The sequence below is a fragment of the Osmerus mordax genome, chromosome 2 (genome assembly GCF_038355195.1).
Source record: "Osmerus mordax isolate fOsmMor3 chromosome 2, fOsmMor3.pri, whole genome shotgun sequence".
NCBI classification, from domain to species: domain Eukaryota; kingdom Metazoa; phylum Chordata; class Actinopteri; order Osmeriformes; family Osmeridae; genus Osmerus; species Osmerus mordax.
The window spans coordinates 14,091,749-14,105,466 of NC_090051.1; the positions used below are offsets into that span (position 1 = coordinate 14,091,749).

Below are 13,718 nucleotides of genomic sequence, written 5' to 3' on the forward strand. Positions count from 1 at the left end.
TACTACTTCATGTAGCTTCATCAATATTTACAATTATGAAAAATAAATCCTCCCCCCAGGACCCCCCTGGCCCTACCCCTGGCCAAGCGTGACAGCCTATTGGAAAAGCTCACCATGTTTAGGGAGGTGGGCGGCGGTCTGAGCAGACAGCCCTCCCAGGACAACGGTCTTGACGGTCCCTACAGCACTGGTTCCGGAAAACTGGAGCAAGTAAGTGACTATACGATTCATATTACTGAGCAGTAACACATACAAAATAGATCACTTACATTTCAATTCCTGTTCAATAATACTCTATAGGTTCTGACTCTTCCTCTCTCACTCCTGAGTACCTGTGTAAGGTGTGTGCTTGTGTGTACTGAGGTGTTGTGTTGTGCTGTCCTGCTTCAGGTGAAGCTGATGCCGCCGGCACCAAACGATGACCTAGCGTCACTCAGCGAGCTAACAGACAGCAGTCTGCTCTACGAAATGCAGAAACGTTTTGCCAACAACCAGATTTACGTATGTACCTCATAGAAATACACACACAACGAAGCAACAACCAGATCTCTGTATGTAGCTACCTCCCAGAAATACATACACAGAAAGTTGGTGTCTGTAACCTCCTAATTCATGACCCCTCTCTCAATTCTCCAAACACAATTTCCCAGTATTAGCCTGTGCACTATTGGTTCTAGTATACAAGAGGAACCTTATTCTTGTGTCAGTCTGTCCTCCCGAGTCAGTTCTCTGTTCCGGGCCCGGGGCTGGTGTTGGTTCTCTGGCCAGGGCTGACTGACTAGAGCCCTGGGAGGCTGGCCCAGTGGCCCAGAAGGTTGTCTGACTGCTGGACATGGACTAGAGCCAGACGCTGCTGGACTGGGGCCTGGTCAGATACATGTTGAATGGCACTGTGTACTAAACCTTAGACACATACACACAGAGTCAAATGTACAAATACACACTGTGCAGACACACACACTTGCACATGTTCTTATTGGTGTCTCATTTTAGAAAACCAGTGCCTTTTCAGTCAAGGACAGGAAATCCATGGCTCCATTATTTATCAAACTGCTGTGTTTTGTGGTCGGTCTATAAAGTCATTGTCCCTGTCCTGTCTCACCATGAGGGAACAGGGTTTGGACGAGGCGCTGATCAATGGGTAACTGCCTGGATTTCTCATTCGTCAGTGGATTGGCTGACACAGACGAGAGAGAGAGGTGGATGGAGGGCATAGAAGAAAAGGAATCACTTAGATGAGGAGCAAGGATAAACACCAGAAGATGAGCAGTTATAAAAGAGAACGGGCTTGCACAAGAAATGGATGGGGGGGAATCACCAGGGGGTTGAGATGTACAGGCACAATGGACATAGAGAAGTAGAGAAGGAGAGAGAGATGGTGGAGGAGGATAGGTTGGGTGGAGGAGGCCAATGAAAGACAGAAGGGGAGAGAAGAAAAAAAACGAGTGAGGAGGAGGATGTGTGGAGGAGCAGAAGGACCAAGCCATTGAATGGGCCATATGCTCCTCAGCAGGGTGGTCAGAGAGGGGCTTTGATGATAGGTCTCTAGCCTTATGCTCTGATAAGAGAGATTCACACACGGTCAAACTCAGAGATGGAGAAGAGGAGCAGAAGATTAACAGTAAAAAAGGGATGCTTTGACAGGAGATTTCCAAAACATACCGTGTCTGCCAAAATCATATAAAAACAATAAAATGGCAACTACTGATACTTACATGTTTAATACCATTTAGTACTTCCTAACAAAAGGACACTACTTTTTTTTTTGTTTCTGTGATCTGAGTTCTGATAATCTTTGATAACTAGTATCCACAAGATGGCATTGACCACATGTGCTGGATAACTTGTTTTATTCATGCAGACTACTATCGATGGTGTTGGTCCTATAGTAGTCGCCTGTCGCTCTGGTTAGCTCTGGAGGTTGTAGAGTCTGAGGAAAGAGGACAAAAGGTACTCCACCTGCATCTCCAGGTTCCCTAAGACTTCTCCAGACAGATTCTGAGTACAGCCATATAAATGGTCCTCAAAATCAAAAATGGCGTCCATCCATGACTTGACATTAGGTGCTTGACTGACCTGCACCCCTGTGACCTCCAGTTTAATAGTGGAAACAGCTACCGAGCCCTAAGAAAGATACACAGGAATACATTCAGTTTCATCCAGGAACAGTGCGATCAACCAGACCTCTGGTGATTGGCCTGTTCTGTCCTCAGGATTCTCTCACCTCGGGGTTCAGTAGGTTAATGTGGAGATGTTTCTTCCACCACAGCTGGGTCCGGTTGTCCATTACGATGCAGATTAGCTGCACAACTTCCTCCAGGGTCTGTAAAGAGAAAATCCCTTGGTATGAATGCAATATGTTGGGGACTGAACTTCAGCCTCCTAATTGCTAAGCCAAACATACCAATAGACCTAGAGGACATTGTTTGTTCCAAGGTTGACATTAGAGCTTGTAACTTGCAGACAGGGCCGACTCATTACATGTGTGTTTCCACACCACCACTCCTGTAGGGTGTGTGTGTGTGTGGTGTGTGTGTATGTGGTGTTTAATACATAATCAGAAAAGTCCACAATATAGAGATGTCTGAGTTACCTGCAGTCGTCCAGCAGAGCGCCTGGTACAATTAAAATCTGAAGCATTCCACAGATCCACCAGGGGTAGGTCCTCCTCAAAGACTTCCTCCCTGGGGAACCAGGGAAAATATGGAGACAAAAATCAAGAACATCATCTTCATTGAAGTGACTAGTAGGTTTCAGCAAGTGTTTTTCTTATCCAAACTTTAGTAGTGTAATAGTGGATGAAGAACATGGGAGGTAGAGTGAAATAGTTACCAGAGAGTCCAGAGATGTTCAAACCACTCAGTAGCAGCTTCCCAGCATGAGTCAGCTGGATAACAGGCCTGGATGAAGGAGCCTTCATGGCAGAGAGGAAAATTAGAGAATGTTAGGACTTCTATGTAAAATATTTATTCGTACAGAGTAGACATTGTCAATGTTTTCAAATGATTTCCTGCAATTGTTATTAGCCCATGTTCTTAGTGAAACGTTGATGCACCCTCTCAAACCCTTAACCCCAAGACAGACTTACAGGACACCACACAGGCACGTAAAGGACCAGAGGTCCAGACAGAGGGAGCAGCAGCTCCTCTTCCTCCTCCATGACCTGAAGAGGAAGTGTACAGTAGAGGAGGTTTAGAAGCATTATAGAAATCAAATAGGTATAAACTATAACCAGTAATAGGATATGATCTAGTAGGTTTTGTTGCTCAACTGTAGAGTCTCTGTCCTTACTGTGTGTGTGTGTGTGTGTGTGTGTGTGTGTGTGTGTGTGTGTGTGTGTGTGTGTGTGTGTGTGTGTGTGTGTGTGTGTGTGTGTGTGTGTGTGTGTGTGTGTGTGGAGGGGGGGGTCTTATCCAGGCTCTTTCTCCACCATCTAAAGACATGTTTGAATGTCCTTGGTTTATGTTTCTTTGACTTCTTTTTGCTGGGCTTTTCTCTGTGTCCCTTCACCAGATGGTGTGTAACACAGCCATCAGCTGAGAGGGAACCTTCTGATAGTTTAAACAGAAAAGGGCATGGAATTAGCACTGTTTCATGAATTTGGTTAGTTAACCAGCAACTAGCCATTCAAACCTGAGTTTGACCTGAGGGCCATACTGTATGAGGTGGATGTTGAGCTGCCTTCCCAGATGGTCAGATTTGAGTCAGAAGCAGACAGCTAAACAGATGGGCTGTTTTAGCTAACAAAACAACAAATACTAAAGGGCCCATCTCATACAACACACATTGTTCAATCAGTCAAAAATATATTTTGGTATTGGATATTTTGTGACATGTTGTGTTGTTGTTTATGTGTGTGTGTGTGTGTGTGTGTTTGATTGTATGTGTGTGTGATTTACAAAACTGCCCAACCATACCTTGGTTCAATCCATGGTTTTGCTTGTTGTTTCCTCACTAAAGTCAATGGGGACCTACAAAGCAGTGTCTGATCATTTTTAAGAAACTTAAAAATAAAACAGACCCGACAGCTACGGCAAAGTCAGTCAAGCCTTGTTAATCACCTCACATATCAGGGTGAAATACTAATGTGACTTTTGCAGGGTGTCTGTGAGGACAGTGTTCTTCCACTCTGTAGGACACAGCATTGCAACTCATTAACCTTGAGATCAAGCCTATGGATAGCATACTAACGCTAACAGCTATCTCATGAAAGCTTATTCTTTTTTTGACAGCAAGTACAATCTGTGTTGCTGTTTTTTTATCATACATTTTGTGCTAAATGGGGCTGCTTTAGATTGGTACTAAATATGTTGCTAAAATGCTTTTGAATTGGATGGAAAGAGACCATGTAACCCTGTAAGAAAAACTACAGAGAAGAAGCAAGAGTAGAGGTGATTCAGGATTCATAGAGGGGAGAAGAGAATGGACAGGGGAGGGGGAAGTAAGTCAAGGTGTGGAGGAATATCTCACCAACTCCTGTGTGCAAGTTCATCCAGTTGGGTCAAATGACAAGAGACTGGAAGGGTGGGAACTGGGACATTTATCCCTGTTCAACGTGAGCCTATCCAATATGTAGCTGTGATATGTCATTGTATACTGCAGAGATGGTGGCCATGATTGTGGAATTAGGGTGGGTGGAGAAGGTTCGGCCAATTCAGGCTGTGGTATGCTCGGATTCAGCTGCTGTTCAGCTGACAGGGGAGACCTCCTGGTGGAGTTGATGATGGTACTGGTGGATGTGGAGAGATTGGGATTGGTGGTGCAGTTTGTCTGGGTGCCAGCTCATTCAGGTGTGGAAGGTAATAAAAAGGCAGACGAGATATCAAAGGGGGCATGGGGAAGGGGGAGAGTTGTTTTGCTGGTACCGATTGGGACTCGGGAGGGAGAGGATCAGGGCGGCGGTAACGTCTCTCTGGCAAAAGCGGTGGGATGAAGTGTAGAGGGAGGTGGTTTGAATAGGTGTACAGTTGTTTTGTGGGAGAGGTGGTGGCACTGGGTTGTTGGAGGAGGAAGTGTCGTGGAATACAAATTCGATTTTTACGTTTAACACGCAATTTATACTTTTGCATAAGTACTCAGATGGCTGAGCGGTTAGGGAATCGGGCTATTAATCAGAAGGTTGCCGATCGCCGGCTGTGCAAAATGACGTTGTGTCCTTGGGCAAGGCACTTCACCCTACTTGCCTCGGGGGAATGTCCCTGTACTTACTGTAAGTCACTCTGGATAAGAGTGTCTGCTTAATGTAAATGTACTTGCTACATGCTTCGATAGGTGCACATAACTCTGTTATTATGGCATTTCGTACTTCTGTCAATCAATTTCTTATTTCCTGTAAGTTACTGTGCATCCAATCAGCGACGAAAGTGTTTTACCTACCCTTTCCGTTTCGAGTTAATGTAATGTCGTTTTGAGTTCATGTAATGTTGTTTCCCATTTGGGGGAGCGTGTCTTTGTATTGGGGGGAGGTTAGCAAGTCATCCTACTTGAGGGGAGTTGATTTGTATTTGGGGAATGTTTTCATTTGGGGGATGTACTGATATTAGTGTGTGTGTTTTGCACTTCAGGGCCACCTTTGTGGTCCCCTGATACTGTATCTGAAGTCTCTTTCCCGAAATTCAGCCTTGGTGCAGAATTACAGCCACTACGAGCAGTCCCACAATGAGCTTTCCTTAGGATGTGCCATTTTGGTGTCCGTAGCTTTAAATGCTATGAGGAAGAGAGAGGCAGGGCTAACTGCCATGCTTCGGTCGTTTGCGAGCCGTGATGTCTCTCGAGGAAAAACCAATATCGCGCTCGCACGGTTGTAGCTCATTTTCTCATTGGCGGGCCAAATTCTCTGGGCGGGCGAAGCAGAGAGAGGTAACCTTTCCCCTTATGATGACATAAGGAGAACATTCCAGATCAAACTATTTGAGCTTTCATTTTCTCAAAGGCGGAGAAGAATACCCAGGGCTTGGTTTACACCTATCAACATTTCTAGCCACTGGGGGACCAAAGGCAGGCTAGGGGAACTCATATTAATGTTAAATAACCTCATAAAGTGAAATGTTCATGCCGTGGGCCCTTTAACAAATAGCCTATAAGCTCGGGGACAACTCAAATGGAGACAGTTATTCCCAGGGTACAGGCTTTAGCCTGTTAGAAGTGAGAAGGAGAGGCCAAGCATGAACTATAAGGGTTTAGTGTGTGTCTCCATCCCTCTCAGAAGGTGTGTTTGTGTGTTCTCTGTTTGGGAGAGCAGATCATACCCCTGCAGCCCAAAGCTACTGTATATAGTCATTTTCTACAGTATCATCTACCACAATAAGTGACCTGCTCATTAAATTGAATCTACCCAGGCATCTCCATTATTCAGATCTCGCTAAGTGCTGATTGATTTAAGTGTTCCTCTCTTGCAGACCTACATTGGCAACATTCTCCTTCTTGTGAATCCCAACAAGGAGCTTCCTATATACTCCACCCTGGTGAGTTCTGTTTACACTTTACTGACTGGCTGTGTCCTTCTGGGAGGGGACATGATTTTAGTTCCAGGTTCACTGTCACGTTAAGGGTTGTATACCGCTAGATTAAACAACATGCCAATGTTAAATTCTCTGTTAAAGGTATTTAGCTCTAGACTTTTCTGTCTACGGTGTACTAAATAAACTATAAACGTAGTAAATATAAACTGTCGGATTAATCTGAACAGATTTGTGTGCTGCTCATTCCCTTTCTGAGTTATTCATAGTATTAAGTGGTGTGTGTGTGTGTCCAGTATGAATGGCTAAAATGGGTCTTGACTCTTGATACGCGTGATTAATAATGCAGATTCTTCCTGTTAGTGATACAGCGCAGGGCTGACTCTGCATTATGCACTAGACAAACTCGCGGTGGATCAAGTTCAGCCACAGGCACACACTCACGCCTCCGCACCTCCCCATCCAAGCCCTGACCCCTGAGACATATGATGGGTGAAGAAGGTTTGTAGAGGGTCAGGGCCACGAGGCTGAATGAAGAGAGTGGTTGACCCGTTCTATTTGAGATGTGGCCCAGATCCAGGGTACCTACTACACAAGTATGGGGGAGGTGTTAATGAACCTCATGTAAAGGTTCCTCCCTCCAGTGCGTGTCCTGAAACAGTGCCAAGTTGCAAGCTGGCAAGTGTATATGAGTGTCTTTTTTTTCCATTGGTCCGTCCTTTATTGACCTTTACCTTCCCCTTCTCTGACTTCTCTGATGCACTCTGGAGGCTCTGCAGTACTGTACATAGGCGTATGTTTCAGAGAGAGTGTATGTTATGTAAGAATCAAACTCTTTCTGTGGAACTCACCTGTAACCTATTTTGTTTCTCTGTATCTGTCTATCTCTCTGTATCTGTCTCTCTCTCTGTATCTGTCTCTCTCTCTGTATCTCTCTCTCTCTCTGTATCTGTCTCTCTCTCTCCCTCTTTCTCTCTCTCTCTCTCTCTCTCTTCCTCTACTCTCTAGGTGAGTCAGTTGTACCTGAGCGCGACAGGCCGCCTCTGCTCTTCTCTCCCCCCACACATCTTCTCCTCCTCTGAGAGGGCCTACCACATGATGCTGCAGGAGAGACGTCCGCAGTGCTTCCTCCTCAGGTACCACACTCACACACGTGCTTCGCCATAAAGGAAATCCACCCAGATTTGCCACTGCGGGCCAGTTAAACACTTCCAGAGGGATTCATAGGCCTGAGTTCCGACCTGTTAAACGCTCACGAGATGGGTCATCTAGGAAAGGTTGAAGCTGACTGTTTGTCCCAGGCTGAACAGGGTGCCGTGCATGTGTGTGTGCACAGGAAGATGTCTGATTGCAATTAAATCCCGTTCCGGCTCTCCTCCGACTTTCATGCTGAGTCGCAACGGATCTGGCAGGGAGTTAATGCGCTTTGGCCACAGGCTATCCATCACACACACACAAACACACACACACACACGTGTACACATCCTGTTAAACCCTCCACAACAGTCTGTGCTCCACTGGGCTGGATGCAGTCAAAATGTTAGGTCCCTCAAGGGCAAGCTCTCTCTCTCTTTCATTCATTCACACACACACACACACACACACACACACAAACACACACACACATTTAGACAATAAGCACACATGGTCCCATGAGGCCAGTGTACCAGATCACTGTGTCCTTGGAATTGAATAAAACCTGGTCAATGAAAAGAGAATGTGTGGACTTCAGACTCTCTGCATAGCCGTTAGAAGGGAACAGACATACTGTACACACACATAAGCACATGTAAAAAAATTCCGTGTCCATCTATTGTCTTCCCTTCTGTTTCTCCCCTCACTCTCATTGTTGCATTCAGTTCAATCTGTGATTGACTCTTCAATGTCATGCATCATCATTACCCCAGCTGCTTCTGACCAATTCTCTTTGTGTCCGTCTTACTTACCCTTCCTGTCTCCTGTTCATCAGTCGATTGATTCTGTGTTTCTGCTGTTTGTCCGAGTCGACTTGGTTCCGTGTTTGTGTCATTTGCTGCAGTTCAGTGTTAGCTGCTTTTGAACTTAAAAACTTCAAATAATCTGTATTAGTTGTTAGTAGTAAGTATATATCATCTTCTCGTTTAGTAACGTCTTTTTTTCTGTTCTGGCCTATACCTATTAGGTATAGTGCTTGTTGATGGTTTTGGTTCATTCGCATAGGCGAAAAGGAATAGGTAAGCGGCCCATGGGCAAATACTCCATCACGTAGCGTTACTTTAGGTTGAGAAAACCCTGCGAGTGTCCCTGTGTACTTTTATTAAAAGCATTGTTTGGTGAGGTTCAGCACACTTTCTGTTTTAGTTTCTTTGGCGCCGTTCATGGTTCCCTTGTTTCACTGCGGTGAATGACGTCACTATTTACATTTACATTTACATTTATTCATTTAGCAGACGCTTTTATCCAAAGCGACTTCCAAGAGAGAGCTTTACAAAGTGCATAGGTCACTGATCATAACAACAAGATAGCCAAAAAAAACATCGCGAGTAGCCAAAACATGAAGCACACATTGTGAACAACCAAAGTAAGTGCCAAAGGGAAGAACCATAAGAGCATGTAGTTAAACAATTTGTATTGAAAACATTGTTTCACACATTGTGCTAAGGCGTACGCACTTTTTCCTCACTACGTACACACTAGACGCAGTATCCGTTTGTTAGACCCTTTCCCTCCTTAGGTAGAGACGAACCCGAGAGAGCACACACACACCACACACAGACACACATACGCATATGCACTTGGGCACATACATAAACATGCAGACAGTGATACAGACGCACACACACAGGGTATGAATGGCTTCCAAACCATCTGCTTGACCTTAGTGATTTTGACGTGCATGCATGCCTGTGTGTCAGACCTAGATCCTCATGGCTGGAGAACTCATAAAGGGAGTTATGTTAGAAGTGGTGATAGCTTTTTAACGGAGGAGGGAGGGATGGAGGGATAAAGTGATGTCAGGTGGGGTGGAGGAGTATGACAGAATGGGCATATGTCGACTACACCCTGGTGATGTAATTCAACACACCCATCCGTTTAAGACCTCACGATTAACTATAACTGTCCCAATTGCTCTCTCTCTCTCTCTCTCTCTCTCTCTCTCTCTCTCTCTCTCTCTCTCTCTCTCTCTCTCTCTCTCTCTCTCTCTCTCTCTCTGCAGTGGGGAGAGTGGCTCTGGGAAGACCGAGGCGTGTAAACACATAGTCCGACACCTGACAGCCAGGTCTGGCCCCAAGGGCTTCTGTCTGGAGCCCAAGATGAAGCATGTAAGTCCAGGCATCTGTCTTTGTCAGAGTCCCTGGTCCTGGTTCTGGTCCAAGATCTATACATCTCTAGACTGTGGTGTGTGTGTGAGAGCTCCAGTCTTTACATACAACCAGGGATGCTAAGCAGCCGTGTTCTTATCTTCAGACTCAAATCTGACAAGAAACATTGTTGACAGCCATCGAGTTTCGACACGCACACGCTCGTGCGTGTGCATGTGTGTGAGCTCTCGTGTGCAAGAAAGATGCTGATTGGACCGGTAGTCTTCTGCCAGCATGCATTCTAACATCAATCTTTGGATTGTGTATTGCATGCCGAGGTAGTCTGAGCAATAGTGCCGTGGGTGGCAGCTTCCCGTGTACGGCTTGATGAGGACTATTGATGTCGATCATTGAGGAGCACAATGACAGAGAAAAAGACCTCCATCTCCATTGTGGGAGCAGCTGCTAGGATCACGCTGGGAGTAATCAGTTCAGTTTATATATATTTGATATTTAAATTGTTGTATTCTTAGATAGTTTAGTTCTTAGAAATAGTTAAACTTTTGTACTTTTACTTAATTTAAGATCTGTATATGTTTAGTGTTTTGCACCTCCCTGCCCCAGTAAATTCCGTGTTTGCATAACATACATGGCGAATAAACCGAATTCTGATTCTGATGATGCTGTTTAAGCAGCAGTAGCACATTTCGAACGGACCTGAATGAGGACATGGTCACACCGTCTTGCTTTGCTGGTGCATTGGCTGGTATCGAGTCGGTGGTGTCCCGGTGGTGCTGGTATCAGTGTCTCCCAGATCTTCAGAAGGAGCTGGAAAGGCTGACAGACCCCGCCGGATGCAGTCTGGGTGGAGGAAGACTGGGATGATGTCACTGCTGAGTACTCAAATCTGGGTCAAGTCTCAGAGAGCGATGGGGTGTGGGAGAAGGAGGGAGACAGAGAAGGAAAGGAAGAGAGGGAAAGAAAGGGAGAATATAAGACATTGGGCACACGAGAGAGAGAGAGAGAGAGAGAGAGAGAGAGAGAGAGAGAGAGAGAGAGAGAGAGAGAGAGAGAGAGAGAGAGAGAGAGAGAGAGAGAATTTGAAAGAGAGAAGATTTTTGAAGGTTGATGACAAATGTGATGTTCAATAGAGCCATATCGCTCTCTACTGGATGAAAGTAGTATTGCACCGGGACAGATTTCCTTGGTGAGGCCAGAGCTTTGATGATTCAGAACATTCAGCCTTTTCCTTCTTAATTTTCCGAAACTTGCATCTAAACTTGATTCAATTCATGATTCTTGTGTGTGTCCCCTAATGATGAATACCATCCATCAATCTGTGATACTTGAGATGACACATTCAGTTATGGTATTTGTATGTGCATGTGTGTGTGTGTGTGTGTGTGTTTGTGTGTGTTTGTCCAGGTGAACTGTATCCTGGAGGCATTTGGACATGCCCAGACTCCCAGGAACAGCAATGCCAGTCGCTTCATCAAGCTGCTGAGTCTTCAGTATTGTGAGAGGAGGAGGACACTGCTCAGAGGTAGGGATGACGACAAACACTTTCACACACACAGTCACACACAAGTACACATGAGCAGTTTCTAAAAGGGTCTGTTGTAATAACAGCTGGAGGCTGGGGCTCTTCCCCCTGCAGTTCTGAACATGGCCGACAGGGGTCAGTAGAGCAACATCTGTCAACCTTCTACGTAACATCAGTACAACCCTTTTATTTCTAGCAAGTCTAACCCAGAACCGTCATGGAAGAAAGGCAATGTAGTTCAGGATGTTATGTCAAAAGACGCAAACAATTTTATTTACAGGCCGTGACGGGTCATTTCCTCACAGTGTTTGTTTGTTGTTGTTGTGAGGTTTTAACACGTGTGATGTTTGTGCTTCTGTGTGTGTGCCTCTGTGTGCATGTGTATCTTTCTGTGTGCCCCTGTGTGTGTGTGTGTGTGTGTGTGTGCACTTGGGTCCAGCACGGGTCTCCACCTACATGCTTGAGAAGAGTCGCCTGGTCCACATGGCACACCAGCAGCCGAACTTCCACATCTTCTACCTGATGGCCGAAGGTCTGTCAGCTGAGGAGAAGAGCTGCCTGTACCTAAACAACCTGCTAGCACACAGGTATACACACACCTTAACAACCTGCTAGCACACAGGTATACACACACCTTAACAACCTGCTAGCACACAGGTATACACACACCTAAACAACCTGCTAGCACACAGGTATACACACACCTTAACAACCTGCTAGCACACAGGTATACACACACCTAAACAACCTGCTAGCACGCAGGTATACACACACCTTAACAACCTGCTAGCACACAGGTATACACACACCTTAACAACCTGCTAGCACACAGGCAGGGCTCTCATGTCTCACGCATTTGCCGTGAGACTCGCACATTTCAGCCATTTCTCACGCGACACCTTGCGTTTCTCACGCATTTCAACCATTTCTCACTCTGAGAAGTAATGGATAACTTGTCCCGCTATATTCAATTAGTGGACAAGGCGCATGCATACTGAGGTGATAGTTGTCTCGAGTTATACCGAGTTGTTGAATGCCAACCAGAAAACATCACCATCGCCCACCTCTGCCTCATCTTAAATCATCGCTCTCAACTCTTTCTCACCTCTACCTCACCTTATAAATAATCTCTCTCGACTCTTTCTCACCCCACCTCTGCCTCAATGTCAATGACCTCTGACCTCACAGACCAGGATAATAGCCAGCATCCTAGTTAGCGAACCTCAGCTTGCTCCACATCCACAGACATACACACATTATACATTCAACCAGGTCTTCGGTGACGTACGCTGTGTCTCTTTTGTCTGCTGATGCTGTAGAGTTAGGAGAAGTAGGCCACAGGAAGAGAAAGTATATGCTGCCCTTTACACACCATCTGTACTCACAATTACACACACACACACACACACACAGAAGCATACACATGCAGAGAGTCTGACAAATAACAGTCGTTTTTACCCATTGGCGGGGATCGTACATTTGATAGACTCAGCATGAGAATACAACTACAGCAAACAAACCAGGTCAGGACAGAGTGTGTGTGTGTGTGCGTGCGTGTTTACAACTGTGTCAGTATTGCATAAACACTTCCCGGCCTCCCAGGCAGTTGGATATGCAAAGACAAGGATGGTTGTAGTAGAGTGTGTCAACATGTCAGCCACATCGTATCCGATGTCTCCCTGCCTCTCCTCCTCTTCTAATACCCTGCTCCTTATGCCTGACACTCTCACCAAGTTCATCCTCCAGACCCCCAGAAAAGGTTAGGGATCAGGTCTGTCCTGAGACGGGTTCTTACAGTAAACCGCCATTATTGGCATGAGCTGTGCTTCTTTCTCTGCTGAGAACCCAAACACACACACACACACACATAGACAAACACACATGCCAGAAAAAAACCCAGTGTTCTATTCTATGGCTTGGTTTGAAAAGATAGCTATACAAGATGGTTGCTGTGTCCAGACCAAGACTCAAACATGGCTGCCTCCTTCACGATCTTTCATTGAGCTGTCATCTCTCGACTGACTGGTCCCTTCTATGTCTATTTTTGTGCGTATGTGCGTGAATCGGCATGCCTGCTTTTGTCTGTATGTGTGTGTGAATGTCTCCCTGTATGTATGTGTGTGTGCGTGTGAATGTCTCCCTGTATGTATGTGTGTGTGTGTGTGAATGTCTCCCTGTATGTATGTGTGTGTGTGTGTGAATGTCTCCCTGTATGTATGTGTGTGTGTGTGTGAATGTGTGTGTGTGTAGGTACCTCAATCCTGCTCCCCCAGGGGAGAGCCCCCCCATGGCCATGGCCTCCACCCAGAGCAGAGATCGGCTGGCTGCTGTCAAACAGGCCCTGCGAGCCCTGGGCCTAAACAAGCTGGTACGCATGGTCTCTCTGCTGTGGAAACGGGCTGTGTGTACATGGGATTATGTGTGTACTGTACACAT

The 13,718-nt window shown here is 45.8% G+C and overlaps 1 protein-coding gene across 1 annotated transcript in view; it reads left to right on the forward strand.

Annotated features, from left to right (window-relative positions):
* myo16 (myosin XVI) overlaps positions 1-13,718 on the forward strand; it is a 76,827-nt gene that overhangs the window by 28,527 nt on the left and 34,582 nt on the right. The window contains exons 10-17 of the mRNA XM_067259009.1: positions 60-210; positions 391-501; positions 6,399-6,464; positions 7,467-7,594; positions 9,655-9,760; positions 11,165-11,282; positions 11,722-11,869; positions 13,533-13,650. Coding sequence (XP_067115110.1) covers positions 60-210; positions 391-501; positions 6,399-6,464; positions 7,467-7,594; positions 9,655-9,760; positions 11,165-11,282; positions 11,722-11,869; positions 13,533-13,650 — 946 coding nt within the window. The remainder of the gene's footprint in view (positions 1-59; positions 211-390; positions 502-6,398; positions 6,465-7,466; positions 7,595-9,654; positions 9,761-11,164; positions 11,283-11,721; positions 11,870-13,532; positions 13,651-13,718) is intronic.